This window comes from Salmo trutta, unplaced genomic scaffold (assembly GCF_901001165.1).
Source record: "Salmo trutta unplaced genomic scaffold, fSalTru1.1, whole genome shotgun sequence".
In the NCBI taxonomy this organism is placed as follows: domain Eukaryota; kingdom Metazoa; phylum Chordata; class Actinopteri; order Salmoniformes; family Salmonidae; genus Salmo; species Salmo trutta.
In genome coordinates this window covers 2,987,471-3,005,958 of record NW_021822962.1, presented here as the reverse complement: position 1 = coordinate 3,005,958, position 18,488 = coordinate 2,987,471, and the positions used below count along the sequence as shown (strand labels likewise).

The window sequence follows — 18,488 nt, the reverse complement described above, 5'->3', positions numbered from 1 at the left end:
GATTGTCTTAGTTACAGTAGTAGACAGCTCATCAGGTAGGATTGTCTTAGTTACAGTAGTAGAGACAGCTCATCAGGTAGGATTGTCTTAGTTACAGTAGTAGACAGCTCATCAGGTAGGATTGTCTTAGTTACAGTAGTAGAGACAGCTCATCAGGTAGGATTGTCTTAGTTACAGTAGTAGTCAGCTCATCAGGTAGGATTGTCTTAGTTACAGTAGTAGAGACAGCTCATCAGGTAGGATTGTCTTAGTTACAGTAGTAGAGACAGCTCATCAGGTAGGATTGTCTTAGTTACAGTAGTAGACAGCTCATCAGGTAGGATTGTCTTAGTTACAGTAGTAGACAGCTCATCAGGTAGGATTGTCTTAGTTACAGTAGTAGACAGCTCATCAGGTAGGATTGTCTTAGTTACAGTAGTAGTCAGCTCATCAGGTAGGATTGTCTTAGTTACAGTAGTAGACAGCTCATCAGGTAGGATTGTCTTAGTTACAGTAGTAGAGACAGCTCATCAGGTAGGATTGTCTTAGTTACAGTAGTAGACAGCTCATCAGGTAGGATTGTCTTAGTTACAGTAGTAGACAGCTCATCAGGTAGGATTGTCTTAGTTACAGTAGTAGACAGCTCATCAGGTAGGATTGTCTTAGTTACAGTAGTAGAGACAGCTCATCAGGTAGGATTGTCTTAGTTACAGTAGTAGAGACAGCTCATCAGGTAGGATTTTCTTAGTTACAGTAGTAGAGACAGCTCATCAGGTAGTATTGTCTTAGTTACAGTAGTAGAGACAGCTCATCAGGTAGGATTGTCTTAGTTACAGTAGTAGAGACAGCTCATCAGGTAGGATTGTCTTAGTTACAGTAGTAGAGACAGCTCATCAGGTAGGATTGTCTTAGTTACAGTAGTAGACAGCTCATCAGGTAGGATTGTCTTAGTTACAGTAGTAGACAGCTCATCAGGTAGGATTGTCTTAGTTACAGTAGTAGACAGCTCATCAGGTAGGATTGTCTTAGTTACAGTAGTAGACAGCTCATCAGGTAGTATTGTCTTAGTTACAGTAGTAGACAGCTCATCAGGTAGGATTGTCTTAGTTACAGTAGTAGAGACAGCTCATCAGGTAGGATTGTCTTAGTTACAGTAGTAGAGACAGCTCATCAGGTAGGATTGTCTTAGTTACAGTAGTAGACAGCTCATCAGGTAGGATTGTCTTAGTTACAGTAGTAGACAGCTCATCAGGTAGGATTGTCTTAGTTACAGTAGTAGAGACAGCTCATCAGGTAGGATTGTCTTAGTTACAGTAGTAGACAGCTCATCAGGTAGGATTGTCTTAGTTACAGTAGTAGAGACAGCTCATCAGGTAGGATTGTCTTAGTTACAGTAGTAGACAGCTCATCAGGTAGGATTGTCTTAGTGACAGTAGTAGAGACAGCTCATCAGGTAGGATTGTCTTAGCTACAGTAGTAGACAGCTCATCAGGTAGGATTGTCTTAATTACAGTAGTAGAGACAGCTCATCAGGGAGGATTGTCTCAGTTACAGTAGTAGACAGCTCATCAGGTAGGATTGTCTTAGTTACAGTAGTAGACAGCTCATCAGGTAGGATTGTCTTAGTTACAGTAGTAGACAGCTCATCAGGTAGGATTGTCTTAGTTACAGTAGTAGAGACAGCTCATCAGGTAGGATTGTCTTAGTTACAGTAGTAGACAGCTCATCAGGTAGGATTGTCTTAGTTACAGTAGTAGAGACAGCTCATCAGGTAGGATTGTCTTAGTTACAGTAGTAGTCAGCTCATCAGGTAGGATTGTCTTAGTTACAGTAGTAGAGACAGCTCATCAGGTAGGATTGTCTTAGTTACAGTAGTAGAGACAGCTCATCAGGTAGGATTGTCTTAGTTACAGTAGTAGACAGCTCATCAGGTAGGATTGTCTTAGTTACAGTAGTAGACAGCTCATCAGGTAGGATTGTCTTAGTTACAGTAGTAGACAGCTCATCAGGTAGGATTGTCTTAGCTACAGTAGTAGACAGCTCATCAGGTAGGATTGTCTTAGTTACAGTAGTAGAGACAGCTCATCAGGTAGGATTGTCTTAGTTACAGTAGTAGAGACAGCTCATCAGGTAGGATTGTCTTAGTTACAGTAGTAGAGACAGCTCATCAGGTAGGATTGTCTTAGTTACAGTAGTAGACAGCTCATCAGGTAGGATTGTCTTAGTTACAGTAGTAGAGACAGCTCATCAGGTAGGATTGTCTTAGTTACAGTAGTAGAGACAGCTCATCAGGTAGGATTGTCTTAGCTACAGTAGTAGACAGCTCATCAGGTAGGATTGTCTTAGTTACAGTAGTAGAGACAGCTCATCAAGTAGGATTGTCTTAGTTACAGTAGTAGAGACAGCTCATCAGGTAGGATTGTCTTAGTTACAGTAGTAGACAGCTCATCAGGTAAGATTGTCTTAGTTACAGTATTAGAGACAGCTCATCAGGTAGGATTGTCTTAGTTACAGTAGTAGTCAGCTCATCAGGTAGGATTGTCTTAGTTACAGTAGTAGAGACAGCTCATCAGGTAGGATTGTCTTAGTTACAGTAGTAGACAGCTCATCAGGTAGGATTGTCTTAATTACAGTAGTAGACAGCTCATCAGGTAGGATTGTCTTAGTTACAGTAGTAGTCAGCTCATCAGGTAGGATTGTCTTAGTTACAGTAGTAGACAGCTCATCAGGTAGGATTGTCTTAGTTACAGTAGTAGACAGCTCATCAGGTAGGATTGTCTTAGTTACAGTAGTAGAGACAGCTCATCAGGTAGGATTGTCTTAGTTACAGTAGTAGAGACAGCTCATCAGGTAGGATTGTCTTAGTTACAGTAGTAGACAGCTCATCAGGTAGGATTGTCTTAGTTACAGTAGTAGAGACAGCTCATCAGGTAGGATTGTCTTAGTTACAGTAGTAGAGACAGCTCATCAGGTAGGATTGTCTTAGTTACAGTAGTAGACAGCTCATCAGGTAGTATTGTCTTAGTTACAGTAGTAGACAGCTCATCAGGTAGGATTGTCTTAGTTACAGTAGTAGACAGCTCATCAGGTAGGATTGTCTTAGTTACAGTAGTAGAGACAGCTCATCAGGTAGGATTGTCTTAGTTACAGTAGTAGAGACAGCTCATCGGGTAGGATTGTCTTAGTGACAGTAGTAGAGACAGCTCATCAGGTAGGATTGTCTTAGCTACAGTACTGGACAGCTCATCAGGTAGGATTGGCTTAGTTACAGTAGTAGAGACAGCTCATCAGGTAGGATTGTCTTAGTTACAGTAGTAGACAGCTCATCAGGTAGGATTGTCTTAGTTACAGTAGTAGACAGCTCATCAGGTAGGATTGTCTTAGTTACAGTAGTAGAGACAGCTCATCAGGTAGGATTGTCTTAGTTACAGTAGTAGACAGCTCATCAGGTAGGATTGTCTTAGTTACAGTAGTAGACAGCTCATCAGGTAGGATTGTCTTAGTTACAGTAGTAGACAGCTCATCAAGTAGGATTGGCTTAGTTACAGTAGTAGACAGCTCATCTGGTAGGATAGTCTTAGTTACAGTACTGGACAGCTCATCAGGTAGGATTGTCTTAGTTACAGTAGTAGAGACAGCTCATCAGGTAGGATTGTCTTAGTTACAGTAGTAGACAGCTCATCAGGTAGGATTGTCTTAGTTACAGTAGTAGACAGCTCATCAGGTAGGATTGTCTTAGCTACAGTAGTAGACAGCTCATCAGGTAGGATTGTCTTAGTTACAGTAGTAGAGACAGCTCATCAGGTAGGATTGTCTTAGTTACAGTAGTAGAGACAGCTCATCAGGTAGGATTGTCTTAGTTACAGTAGTAGAGACAGCTCATCAGGTAGGATTGTCTTAGTTACAGTAGTAGACAGCTCATCAGGTAGGATTGTCTTAGTTACAGTAGTAGAGACAGCTCATCAGGTAGGATTGTCTTAGTTACAGTAGTAGAGACAGCTCATCAGGTAGGATTGTCTTAGCTACAGTAGTAGACAGCTCATCAGGTAGGATTGTCTTAGTTACAGTAGTAGAGACAGCTCATCAAGTAGTTTTGTCTTAGTTACAGTAGTAGAGACAGCTCATCAGGTAGGATTGTCTTAGTTACAGTAGTAGACAGCTCATCAGGTAAGATTGTCTTAGTTACAGTATTAGAGACAGCTCATCAGGTAGGATTGTCTTAGTTACAGTAGTAGTCAGCTCATCAGGTAGGATTGTCTTATTTACAGTAGTAGAGACAGCTCATCAGGTAGGATTGTCTTAGTTACAGTAGTAGACAGCTCATCAGGTAAGATTGTCTTAGTTACAGTATTAGAGACAGCTCATCAGGTAGGATTGTCTTAGTTACAGTAGTAGTCAGCTCATCAGGTAGGATTGTCTTAGTTACAGTAGTAGAGACAGCTCATCAGGTAGGATTGTCTTAGTTACAGTAGTAGACAGCTCATCAGGTAGGATTGTCTTAGTTATAGTAGTAGTCAGCTCATCAGGTAGGATTGTCTTAGTTACAGTAGTAGACAGCTCATCAGGTAGGATTGTCTTAGTTACAGTAGTAGACAGCTCATCAGGTAGGATTGTCTTAGTTACAGTAGTAGAGACAGCTCATCAGGTAGGATTGTCTTAGTTACAGTAGTAGAGACAGCTCATCAGGTAGGATTGTCTTAGTTACAGTAGTAGACAGCTCATCAGGTAGGATTGTCTTAGTTACAGTAGTAGAGACAGCTCATCAGGTAGGATTGTCTTAGTTACAGTAGTAGAGACAGCTCATCAGGTAGGATTGTCTTAGTTACAGTAGTAGAGACAGCTCATCAGGTAGGATTGTCTTAGTTACAGTAGTAGACAGCTCATCAGGTAGGATTGTCTTAGTTACAGTAGTAGAGACAGCTCATTAGGTAGGATTGTCTTAGTTACAGTAGTAGACAGCTCATCAGGTAGGATTGTCTTAGTTACAGTAGTAGACAGCTCATCAGGTAGGATTGTCTTAGTTACAGTAGTAGACAGCTCATCAGGTAGGATTGTCTTAGTTACAGTAGTAGACAGCTCATCAGGTAGGATTGTCATGTCATGTTGTGGTACTTTCCATTGTGGAAGATGGAGGTCAGGCCATGTCTAAGTGTGTGTGTGTGTGTGTGTGTGTGTGTGTGTGTGTGTGTGTGTGTGTGTGTGTGTGTGTGTGTGTGTGTGTGTGTGTGTGTGTGTGTGTGTGTGTGTGCGTGCGTGCATGCATGCGTGCGTGTGTGTGACTCAGGGGGACCTCATCTTGTGGATGAGTCATTTTTGACCTAAAGTCTCATTGATCATTCATCCTAACCAGCTGTTAGTGGTCATGTAATGCCTCCCCATCCCTCTCTCTCTCGTTCCCATCCTCCCATCTCTCCCTCTCTCTCTCGTTCCCATCCTCCCATCTCTCCCTCTCTCTCTCCATCCTCCCATCTCTCCCTCTCTCCATCCTCCCATCTCTCCCTCTCTCCACATCCTCCCATCTCTCCCTCTCTCCCCATCCTCCCATTTCTCCCTCTTTCCACATCCTCCCATCTCTCCCTCTCTCTCTCCACATCCTCCCATCTTTCCCTCTCTCCACATCCTCCCATCTCTCCCTCTCTCCCCATCCTCCCATCTTTCCCTCTCTCCCCATCCTCCCCCCTTCTTCCCCTCCCCCGAACCCCCAGTGGCCCACCTACTCACTGCCTGTCAGCATCTCCTCATTTTACAACCATGGCTTCCAGCCATTACAGCAGTGCTCATCCACATACGGAAGGGCTCTTCCTCCAAATGACTTGAGTCTGTGTGTGTGTGTGTGTGTGTGTGTTTGTGTCTAACTAGGAGGCCCAATTGTGACACAGGGCAAACCAAAAATAGCTGTTACTGACATTTTCAGCCTACTTTCTTTAGTTTTCAGTGATAACGTCCATGGCTATATAGACAGACAGTAGCACCTGTAGCAGCCACACTGCATCACTCACACAGAGAGAGAGAGAGAGAGACAGAGAGAGAGACAGAGACAGAGAGAGAGGGAGAGAGAGAGAGAGAGAGAGAGAGAAAGAGACAGAGAGAGAGAGAGACAGAGAGAGACAGAGAGGGAGAGAGAGAGAGACAGAGAGACAGAGAGAGAGGGAGAGAGAGAGAGACAGAGAGAGACAGAGAGAGAGAGAGACAGAGAGAGACAGAGAGGGAGAGAGGGAGAGAGACAGAGAGACAGAGAGAGACAGAGAGAGAGACAGAGAGAGAGAGAGACAGAGAGGGAGAGAGGGAGAGAGAGAGAGACAGAGAGAGACAGAGAGAGAGACAGAGAGAGAGACAGAGAGAGAGAGAGAGAGAGAGAGAGAGAGAGAGAGAGAGAGAGAACACTAGATGAGACAGGTACCACTTCATGTTCAGTGTGGGATGAGACACAATGATGAAGGGGTTGGAGTGAAAGTATCACTTCCCTGTGGTAGACCACCCATCATGTTACTGATACAGTAGAGCACTTCTGCTTGGAAAGGATCCATGTTAAACCACTCAGACTGAGCTAAGAGGATCATGTATTCCCCTACAGCATTGACTGACTAGTAAGTATCTGTAGCAGATAAAATGGAAACTAGTAAATATCTCTAGCAGATAAAATGGAAACTAGTAAATATCTCTAGCAGATAAAATGGAAACTAGTAAATATCTCTAGCAGATAAAATGGAAACTAGTAAATATCTCTAGCAGATAAAATGGAAACTAGTAAATATCTCTAGCAGATAAAATGGAAAACATGTACGATAGGAAATCCTCATAGCCTCCCACTACAACACTACCAGTGGCTGACTGTCTCATGAAAAGGGCCAGGAGTTTTCCCCGTACAACAACCTCACCAGACAAAACTCTGGACCTTCAATTTGAAAACCATAACTATAACTTAAGTTTGTTCCTGGTCAGGACAGGTGGTTGGAAAAATCTCTCTTTAGAATTTAGAAGAATATAATTACTTAATTGTTCCTGGAAGGAATTTCAGTAGAACTAACTTTATTGGTGAAGATAAAGGGGTTTCCTTCCCTTTACATTCTGATTGGGCCACATTGTAGCTGTTGCATCTACACATGGTAGTAAAATGTGACTCTTATCTGTCCACTGGGTCAGCATTTTGACCACATGTCCTGCTCCATCAATGTATGGAAATGTATTTAACACACATCTTAATGCCATAAGTCAATGATTGTAGAATCAGGATGATTTAAATGGTTTCAGTGACCAGATCCGTCTACACTTGGAAGATATCCAGATACAATACGTGTCTGACTACCTCCAGAGGTGGTCAGTAAGATCTGATCTCAGTCAGGTGGTCAGGGTTAGGGTCAGGGTTAGGGCCAGGGTTAGGGTCAGGGTTAGGGCCATGGTTAGGGTCAGGGTTAGGGCCATGGTTAGGGTCAGGGTTAGGGCCAGGGTTAGGGTCAGGGTTAGGGCCAGGGTTAGGGCCATGGTTAGGGTCAGGGTTAGGGCCATGGTTAGGGTCAGGGTTAGGGTCAGGGTTAGGGCCAGGGTTAGGGCCAGGGTTAGGGCCATGGTTAGGGCCAGGGTTAGGGCCAGGGTTAGGGCCATGGTTAGGGCCAGGGTTAGGGCCAGGGTTAGGGCCATGGTTAGGGTCAGGGTTAGGGCCAGGGTTAGGGCCAGGGTTAGGGCCAGGGTTAGGGTCAGGGTTAGGGCCAGGGTTAGGGCCAGGGTTAGGGTCAGGGTTAGGGCCAGGGTTAGGGCCAGGGTTAGGGTCAGGGTTAGGGCCATGGTTAGGGTCAGGGTTAGGGTCAGGGTTAGGGCCAGGGTTATGGTCAGGGTTAGGGCCAGGGTTAGGGTCAGGGTTAGGGCCAGGGTTAGGGTCAGGGTTAGGGCCAGGGTTAGGGTCAGGGTTAGGGTCAGGGTTAGGGCCAGGGTTAGGGCCAGGGTTATGGTCAGGGTTAGGGCCAGGGTTAGGGCCAGGGGTTAGGGCCAGGGTTAGGGCCAGGGTTAGGGCCAGGGTTAGGGTCAGGGTTAGGGCCAGGGAACCCCAGAGACTGTAGCCTACTAGGCATGAAGCAGTGGAGGAGGAAGCAGAGTGTTGGTGGATACAGAGCTGGGTAATGTGATTAACCTTGGTGTGTAGCAGAGCTCTGTAGCAGCCTCACATACTGCATTTCCCAGACTGGAGACTGGAGGAGATTGGAGTTGGGGGGTGTCAGGTGACCGTCAGGCCCACTGTCTGTGAAACCCCAGAGACTGTAGCCTACTAGGCATGAAGCCGTGGAGGAGGAAGCTGGGTAATGTGATTAACCTTGGTGTGTATCCGAGTAGCAGCCCTACAGACTGCATGACTGATGGGAGACTGGACTGGATTGAACTGGACTGGGCTGGACTAGTATGGGCAGGGCTGGACTGTGCTGAACTGGGCTGGACTGGGCTAAACTGGACTGGGCTGGTATGAGGCTGGGGCTGGTGGGAGATGCTGTATAATGCTGTATACTCTGGGAGAGGATTACCCACAGAATTAAACCTATTATATAGCCTATATTATATGTAATACAGTATACGGTATATATCTCTATGGTAACATCACACTCACCTGGTCACACACCCGTCACACACACACGCTCTTACTTGGTGAGACACACGTGGTTTGTGTTCCAAATGGTACCCTATTCCCTACATAGTGCACTACTCTTGACTAGGACCCCATAGGGCTCTGTTGAAAAGTAGTACACTATACTATATAGGGAATAGGGTGCCATTTGGGATGCATGCCTTGGCTGTATAGAGTTCCTGACTGACTGACTCCAGGGTGTTTAGTGGTTAACATGTCATGTGATCCAGTGGAAATGAACCAGTCAGTCTTCATACTATCCCATCCCAGACAGACAGACAGACGCTCACACAGACAGGTAGACCTACAGACAGCATACTAAGACAAAATAATATATATATATACTGCTCAAAAAAATAAAGGGAAGACTTAAACAACACAATGTAACTCCAAGTCAATCACACTTCTGTGAAATCAAACTGTCCACTTAGGAAGCAACACTGATTGACAATACATTTCACATGCTGATGTGCAAATGGAATAGACAACAGGTGGAAATTATAGGCAATTAGCAAGACACCCCCAATAAAGGAGTGGTTCTGCAGGTGTTATCCACAGACCACTTCTCAGTTCCTATGCTTCCTGGCTGATGTTTTGGTCACTTTTGAGTGCTGGCGTTGCTTCCACTCTAGTGGTAGCATGAGACGGAGTCTACAACCCACACAAGTGGCTCAGGTAGTGTAGCTCATCCAGGATGGCACATCAATGCGAGCTGTGGCAAGAAGGTTTGCTGTGTCTGTCAGCGTAGTGTCCAGAGCATGGAGGCGCTACCAGGAGACAGGCCAGTACATCAGGAGACGTGGAGGAGGCCGTAGGAGGGCAACAACCCATCAGCAGGACCGCTACCTCCGCCTTTGTGCAAGGAGGAGCAGGAGGAGCACTGCCAGAGCCCTGCAAAATGACCTCCAGCAGGCCACAAATGTGCATGTGTCTGCTCAAACGGTCAGAAACAGACTCCATGAGGGTGGTATGAGGGCCCGACGTCCACAGGTGGGGGTTGTGATTACAGCCAAACACCGTGCAGGACGTTTGGCATTTGCCAGAGAACACCAAGATTGGCAAATTCGCCACTGGCGCCCTGTGCTCTTCACAGATGAAAGCAGGTTCACACTGAGCACATGTGACAGACGTGACAGAGTCTGGAGACGCCGTGGAGAACGTTCTGCTGCCTGCAACATCCTCCAGCATGACCGGTTTGGCGGTGGGTGAGTCATGGTGTGGGGTGGCATTTCTTTGGGGGGGAGCACAGCCCTCCATGTGCTCGCCAGAGGTAGCCTGACTGCCATTAGGTACCGAGATGAGATCCTCAGACCCCTTGTGAGACCATATGCTGGTGCGGTTGGCCCTGGGTTCCTCCTAATGCAAGACAATGCTAGACCTCATGTGGCTGGAGTGTGTCAGCAGTTCCTGCAAGAAGAAAGCATTGATGCTATGGATTGGCCCGCCCGTTCCCCAGACCTGAAACCAATTGAGCACATCAGGGACATCATGTCTCGCTCCATCCACCAACGCCACGTTGCACCACAGACTGTCTAGGAGTTGGTGGATGCTTTAGTCCAGGTCTGGGAGGAGATCCCTCAGGAGACCATCCGCCACCTCATCAGGAGCATGCCCAGGCGTTGTAGGGAGATCCTACAGGCACGTGGAGGCCACACACACTACTGAGCCTCATTTTGACTTGTTTTAAGGACATTACATCAAAGTTGGATCAGCCTGTAGTGTGGTTTTCCACTTTAATTTTGAGTGTGACTTCAAATCCAGACCTCCGTGGGTTGATCAATTGGATTTCCATTGATTCTTTTTGTGTGATTTTGTTGTCAGCACATTCAGCTATGTAAAGATAAAAGTATTTAATAAGATTATTTCATTCATTCAGATCTAGGATGTGTTATTTTAGTGTTCCCTTTATTTTTTTGAGCAGTGCATATATATATATTTGAAGTCGGAAGTTTACATACACTTAGGATGGAGTCATTAAAACTCGTTTTTCAACCACTCCACAAATTTCTTGTTAACAAACTATAGTTTTGGGAAGTCGGTTAGGGCATCTACTTTGTGCATGTCACAAGTCATTTTTCCAACAATTGTTTACAGACAGATTATTCCACTTATAATTCACTGTGTCTCAATTCCAGTGGGTCAGAAGTTTACATACACTAAGTTGACTGTGCCTTTAAACAGCTTGGAAAGTTCCAGAAAATGATGGTTTTTGAAGCTTCTGATAGGCTAATTGACATCATTTGAGTCAATTGGAGGTGTACCTGTGGATGTATTTCAAGGCCTACCTTCAAACTCAGTGCCTCTTTGCTTGACATCATGGGAAAATCAAAAGAAAGTCTGGTTCATCCTTGGGAGTAATTTCCAAACGCCGGAAGGTACCACGTTCATCTGTACAAACAATAGTACGCAAGTAGAAACACCATGGGACCATGCAGCCGTCATACCGCTCAGGAAGGAGACGCGTTCTGTCTCCTAGAGATGAACGTACTTTGGTGCAAAAAGTGCAAATCAATCCCAGAACAACAGCAAAGGACCTTGTGAAGATGCTGGAGGAAACTGGTAAAAAGTATCTATATCCACAGTAAAACAAGTCCTATATCGACATAACCTGAAAGGCCGCTCAGCAAGGAAGAAGCCACTGTTCCAAAACCGCCATAAAAAAGCCAGACTACGGTTTGCAACTGCACATGGGGACAAAGATCGTACTTTTTGCGGAAATGTCCGCTGGTCTGATGAAACAAAAATAGAACTGTTTGGCCGTAATGACCATCGTTATGCTTGTTTGGAGGAAAAAGGGGGAGGCTTGCAAGCCGAAGAACACCATCCCAACCGTGAAGCACGGGGGTGGCAGCATCATGTTGTGGGGGTGCTTTGCTGCAGGAGGGACTGGTACACTTCACAAAATAGATGGCATCATGAGGAAAGAAAATTATTTGGATATATTGAAGCAACATCTCAAGACATCATTCAGGAAGTTAAAGCTTGGTCACAAATGGGTCTTCTAAATGGACAATGACTCCAAGCATACTTCCAAAGTTGTGGCAAAATGGCTTAAGGACAACAAAGTCAAGGTATTGGAGTGGCCATCACAAAGCCCTGACCTCAATCCTATAGAAAATCTGTGGGCAGAACTGAAAAAGTGTGTGCAAGCAAGAAGGCCTACAATCCTGACTCAGTTACACCAGCTCTGTCAGGAGGAATGCGCCAAAATTCACCCAACTTATTGTGGGAAGCTTGTGGAAGATTGATTGGAACTCCAGTGAGATTGATTGGAACTCCAGTGAGATTGATTGGAACTCCACTGAGATTGATTGTAACTCCAGTGAGATTGATTAGAACTCCAGTGAGATTGATTGGAACTCCAGTGAGATTGATTGGAACTCCACTGAGATTGATTGGAACTTTAGTGAGATTGATTGGAACTCCAGTGAGATTGATTGGAACTCCAGTGAGATTGATTGGAACTCCAGTGAGATTGATTGGAACTCCAGTGAGATTGATTGTAACTCCACTGAGATTGATTGGAACTTTAGTGAGATTGATTGGAACTCCAGTGAGATTGATTGGAACTCCACTGAGATTGATTGGAACTTTGGTGAGATTGATTGGAACTCCAGTGAGATTGATTGGAACTCCAGTGAGATTGATTGGAACTCCAGTGAGATTGATTGGAACTCCACTGAGATTGATTGGAACTCCACTGAGATTGATTGGAACTCCACTGAGATTGATTGGAACTTTAGTGAGATTGATTGGAACTCCAGTGAGATTGATTGGAACTCCAGTGAGATTGATTGGAACTCCAGTGAGATTGTTTGGAACTCCAGTGAGATTGATTGGAACTCCACTGAGATTGATTGGAACTCCAGTGAGATTGATTGGAACTCCAGTGAGATTGATTGGAACTCCAGTGAGATTGTTTGGAACTCCAGTGAGATTGATTGGAACTCCACTGAGATTGATTGGAACTCCAGTGAGATTGATTGGAACTCCAGTGAGATTGATTGGAACTCCAGTGAGATTGATTGGAACTCCAGTGAGATTGATTGGCCACACATTCAGTAGCACCTGTGTTCTTTTAGCATCAGTAAAGCATGTTGCATTGACTGCCTGCTGTATGTTACCTTGTGAACTGACGGTGTAATTTACAGTTACCTTAGTTCACCAGGTTGTTTATCATCCTCACAACGACACACTGTCACACACACACACACACACACACACACACACACACACACACACACACACACACACACACACACACACACACACACACACACACACACACACACACACACACACACTGTGAAGCTCATCTACCGATACACACCAAAGACAGTAGTCTATTTTTCACCTTAGTTGCCAGTGCCAGTCAGTGTGTGATGTGATATTTATTCACCACTATCCTGTATGATCAAGCGGTAATTATTGCACATTAATATTAGTTTCTATTTTACTTTAATATGGGGTGCACAAGTGTCTGTTCATCACACTGTATGTACGTTGATGAATGTTGACAGTCCATACTGTTGGACCATGACTCACCAGCACAGTGAATTACAGGCTTCGTCCCAAATGGGCCCCTATTCTCTTTTGACCCTCTGGTCAAACATAGTGAACAATTTGGAGAATAGGGTTCCATTTGGGACACAGACGCAGCTAAAAGGAAGCTCTCTGTCAGAACATCTCTCTCGCTCAGAGTGGTTGTGGTTCCCAGTGAGACTAAGGAGCTTCGAAGCTTTTTAGGACTTCAGTTCTCCCTTCATCTGATATGTGAACTCTCTCTTTAACAGTGACCTTAAAAACGTTTTTGCATTTGAATTTGCTATGTATGTACAATAGTTATTAGCTAAATCGTGCCAATTAAAGGTTCCTAAAGATCAATAATATCTCTCTCTCCCTCTCCAATCCCCCTCCTCTCTCTCTCTCTCTCTCTGTCTCTCTCTCTCTCTCTGTCCCTCAGTGAGGGGATGTTCTAGATGGACAAGGTTGCAGCGCCTCACTGACCCAGAGAAGCCCAAGTCCCAAGGAGAGAGGATCCTGAAGCCCCAGGGAGACGGCCTGGCCTGCAGGGGCAGGGAGAGAGGATCCTGAAGCTCCAGGGAGACGGCCTGGCCTGCAGGGGCAGGGAGAGAGGATCCTGAAGCCCCAGGGAGACAGCCTGGCCTGCAGGGGCAGGGAGAGAGGATCCTGAAGCCCCAGGGAGACGGCCTGGCCTGCAGGGGCAGGGAAAGAGGATCCTGAAGTCCCAGGGAGACGGCCTGGCCTGCAGGGGCAGGGAGAGAGGATCCTGAAGCCCCAGGGAGACGGCTTGGCCTGCAAGGGCAGGGAGAGAGGATCCTGAAGCCCCAGGGAGACAGCCTGGCCTGCAGGGGCAGGGAGATGGGCTCAGAGGAGAGGAGTTCAGCCATGTCTCACAAGATCTCTTCCCCTTCACACAGCAACAGCAGCTCCTCCTCCAAACACGACAGCCGACAGGTAACACCGACCACACACACACACTCATTAATGTCACACACACACACCGCTGTAACGCTGATTGAAATGTAAATCTTCAGGCGTTAGCGGAGACTGTATTCACGTCTCAATCTGAAAGGACCTTTACATCTGAATAGAGACTAGAGTGTAGTAAGCTGTTGAATTACTGTACTACAAACCTCCCTCCCTTAAAGACTTCCCTCTCTCCCCTTATAGAGCCCTCCCTCCCTTAAAGACTTCCCTCTCTCCCTTGTATAGCCCTCCCTCACTTAAAGACTTCCCTCCCTCCCTTATAGAGCCCTCCCTCCCTTAAAGACTTCCCTCCCTCCCTTATATAGCCCTCCCTCCCTTAAAGACTTCCCTCTCTCCCTTATATAGCCCTCCCTCCCTTAAAGACTTCCCTCTCTCCCTTATATAGCCCTCCCTCCCTTAAAGACTTCCCTCTCTCCCTTATATAGCCCTCCCTCCCTTAAAGACTTCCCTCTCTCTCCCTTATAGAGCCCTCCCTCCCTTAAAGACTTCCCTCTCTCCCTTATAGAGCCCTCCCTCCCTTAAAGACTTCCCTCTCTCCCTTATAGAGCCCTCCCTCCCTTAAAGACTTCCCTCTCTCCCTTATATAGCCCTCCCTCCCTTAAAGACTTCCCTCTCTCCCTTATAGAGCCCTCCCTCCCTTAAAGACTTCCCTCCCTCCCTTATGTAGCCCTCCCTCCCTTAAAGACTTCCCTCTCTCCCTTATATAGCCCTCCCTCCCTTATAGAGCCCTCCCTCCCTTATAGAGCCCTCCCTCCCTTAAAGACTTCCCTCTCTCCCTTATATAGCCCTCCCTCCCTTAAAGAGCCCTCCCTCCCTTATAGAGCCCTCCCTCCCTTAAAGACTTCCCTCCCTCCCTTATATAGCCCTCCCTCCCTTAAAGACTTCCCTCTCTCCCTTATATAGCCCTCCTTCCCTTAAAGACTTCCCTCTCTCCCTTATAGAGCCCTCCGTCCCTTAAAGACTTCCCTCTCTCCCTTATATAGCCCTCCCTCCCTTAAAGACTTCCCTCCCTCCCTTATAGAGCCCTCCCTCCCTTAAATACTTCCCTCTCTCCCTTATAGAGCCCTCCCTCCCTTAAAGACTTCCCTCCCTCCCTTATAGAGTTCTCCCTCCCTTAAAGACTTCCCTCTCTCCCTTATATAGCCCTCCCTCCCTTAAAGACCTCCCTCTCTCCCTTATATAGCCCTCCCTCCCTTAAAGACTTCCCTCTCTCCCTTATAGAGCCCTCCCTCCCTTATATAGCCCTCCCTCCCTTAAAGACTTCCCTCTCTCCCTTATAGAGCCCTCCCTCCCTTAAAGACTTCCTTCTCTCCATTATAGAGCCCTCCCTCCCTTAAAGACTTCCCTCTCTCCCTTATAGAGCCCTCCCTCCCTTAAAGACTTCCTTCTCTCCATTATATAGCCCTCCCTCCGTTAAAGACTTCCCTCCCTCCCTTAAAGACTTCCCTCCCTCCCTTATATAGCCCTCCCTCCCTTAAAGACTTCCCTCTCTCCCTTATATAGCCCTCTCTCCCTTATATAGCCCTCCCTCCCTTAAAGACTTCCCTCCCTCCCTTATATAGCCCTCCCTCCCTTAAAGACTTCCCTCTCTCCCTTATATAGCCCTCCCTCCCTTAAAGACTTCCCTCTCTCCCTTATATAGCCCTCCCTCCCTTAAAGACTTCCCTCTCTCCCTTATATAGCCCTCCCTCCCTTAAAGACTTCCCTCCCTCCCTTATAGAGCCCTCCCTCCCTTAAAGACTTCCCTCTCTCCCTTATAGAGCCCTCCCTCCCATAAAGACTTCCATCTCTCCCTTATATAGCCCTCCCTCCCTTAAAGACTTCCCTCTCTCCCTTATAGAGCCCTCCCTCCCATAAAGACTTCCCTCTCTCCCTTATATAGCCCTCCCTCCCTTAAAGACTTCCCTCTCTCCCTTATAGAGCCCACCCTCCCTTAAAGACTTCCCTCTCTCCCTTATATAGCCCTCCCTCCCTTAAAGACTTCCCTCTCTCCCTTATATAGCCCTCCCTCCTTAAAGACTTCCCTCTCTCCCTTATATAGCCCTCCCTTAAAGACTTCCCTCTCTCCCTTATATAGCCCTCCCTCCCTTAAAGACTTCCCTCTCTCCCTTATAGAGCCCTCCCTCCCTTAAAGACTTCCCTCTCTCCCTTATATAGCCCTCCCTCCCTTAAAGACTTCCCTCTCTCCCTTATATAGCCCTCCCTCCCTTAAAGACTTCCCTCTCTCCCTTATATAGCCCTCCCTCCCTTAAAGACTTCCCTCTCTCCCTTATATAGCCCTCCCTCCCTTAAAGACTTCCCTCTCTCCCTTATAGAGCCCTCCCTCCCTTAAAGACTTCCCTCTCTCCCTTATAGAGCCCTCCCTCCCTTAAAGACTTCCCGCTCTCCCTTATAGAGCCCTCCCTCCCTTAAAGACTTCCCTCTCTCCCTTAAAGAGCCCTCCCTCCCTTAAAGACTTCCCTCCCTCCCTTATAGAGCCCTCCCTCCCTTAAAGACTTCCCTCTCTCCCTTAAAGAGCCCTCCCTCCCTTAAAGACTTCCCTCCCTCCCTTATATAGCCCTCCCGCCCTTAAAGACTTCCCTCCCTCCCTTAAAGACTTCCCTCCCTCCCTTAAAGAGCCCTCCCTCCCTTAAAGACCTCCCTCCCTCCCTTAAAGACCTCCCTCCCTTAACGACCTCCCTCCCTTAAAGACCTCCCTCCCTTAAAGACCACCCTCCATTAAAGACTTCCCTCCCTCCCTTAAAGACTTCCCTCTCTCCCTTATATAGCCCTCCCTCCCTTAAAGACTTCCCTCTCTCCCTTATATAGCCCTCCCTCTCTTAAAGACTTCCCTCTCTCCCTTATATAGCCCTCCCTCCCTTGAAGACTTCCCTCTCTCCCTTATATAGCCCTCCCTCCCTTAAAGACTTCCCTCTCTCCCTTATAGAGCCCTCCCTCCCTTAAAGACTTCCCTCTCTCCCTTATAGAGCCCTCCCTCCCTTAAAGACTTCCCGCTCTCCCTTATAGAGCCCTCCCTCCCTTAAAGACTTCCCTCTCTCCCTTAAAGAGCCCTCCCTCTCTTAAAGACTTCCCTCCCTCCCTTATAGAGCCCTCCCTCCCTTAAAGACTTCCCTCTCTCCCTTAAAGAGCCCTCCCTCCCTTAAAGACTTCCCTTCCTCCCTTATAGAGCCCTCCCTCCCTTAAAGACTTCCCTCTCTCCCTTATATAGCCCGCCCTCCCTTAAAGAGCCCTCCCTCCCTTATATAGCCCTCCCTCCCTTAAAGACTCCCTCTCTCCCTTATAGAGCCCCTCCCTCCCTTATATAGCCCTCCCTCCCTTAAAGACTTCCTTCTCTCCCTTATAGAGCCCTCCCTCCCTTAAAGACTTCCCTCTCTCCCTTATATAGCCCTCCCTCCCTTAAAGACTTCCCTCTCTCCCTTATATAGCCCTCCCTCCCTTAAAGACTTCCCTCTCTCCCTTATAGAGCCCTCCCTCCCTTATATAGCCCTCCCTCCCTTAAAGACTTCCTTCTCTCCCTTATAGAGCCCTCCCTCCCTTAAAGACTTCCCTCTCTCCCTTATATAGCCCTCCCTCCCTTAAAGACTTCCCTCTCTCCCTTATAGAGCCCTCCCTCCCTTATATAGCCCTCCCTCCCTTAAAGACTTCCTTCTCTCCCTTATAGAGCCCTCCCTCCCTTAAAGACTTCCCTCTCTCCCTTATAGAGCCCTCCCTCCCTTAAAGACTTCCCTCTCTCCCTTATATAGCCCTCCCTCCCTTAAAGACTTCCCTCTCTCCCCTTATATAGCCCTCCCTCCCTTAAAGACTTCCCTCTCTCCCTTATATAGCCCTCCCTCCCTTAAAGACTTCCCTCTCTCCCTTATAGAGCCCTCCCTCCCTTAAAGACTTCCCTCTCTCCCTTATATAGCCCTCCCTCTCTTAAAGACTTCCCTCTCTCCCTTATATAGCCCTCCCTCCCATAAAGACTTCCCTCTCTCCCTTATATAGCCCTCCCTCCCTTAAAGACTTCCCTCTCTCCCTTATACAGCCCTCCCTCCCTTAAAGACTTCCCTCTCTCCCTTATAGAGCCCTCCCTCCCTTAAAGACTTCCCTCCCTCCCTTATATAGCCCTCCCTCCCTTAAAGACTTCCCTCCCTCCCTTAAAGACTTCCCTCCCTCCCTTAAAGAGCCCTCCCTCCCTTAAAGACCTCCCTCCCTCCCTTAAAGACCTCCCTCCCTTAAAGACCTCCCTCCCTTAAAGACCTCCCTCCCTCCCTCCCTTAAAGACCTCCCTCCCTCCCTTAAAGACTTCTCTCTCTCCCTTATAGAGCCCTCCCTCCCTCCCTTAAAGACCTCCCTCCCTCCCTTAAAGAGCCCTCCCTCCCTTAAAGACCTCCCTCCCTCCCTTAAA

At 47.0% G+C, this 18,488-nt stretch overlaps 1 protein-coding gene across 2 annotated transcripts in view; it reads left to right on the top strand.

The window, feature by feature from the left end:
* Positions 1 to 18,488, top strand: part of LOC115187777 (oxysterol-binding protein-related protein 3) — a 103,781-nt gene that overhangs the window by 45,794 nt on the left and 39,499 nt on the right. For both annotated transcript variants that reach the window (XM_029746805.1, XM_029746803.1), the window contains exon 2: positions 13,554 to 14,068. In XM_029746805.1, the coding sequence (XP_029602665.1) occupies positions 13,973 to 14,068 (96 nt within the window). In that variant the 5' untranslated portion in view covers positions 13,554 to 13,972. The remainder of the gene's footprint in view (positions 1 to 13,553; positions 14,069 to 18,488) is intronic.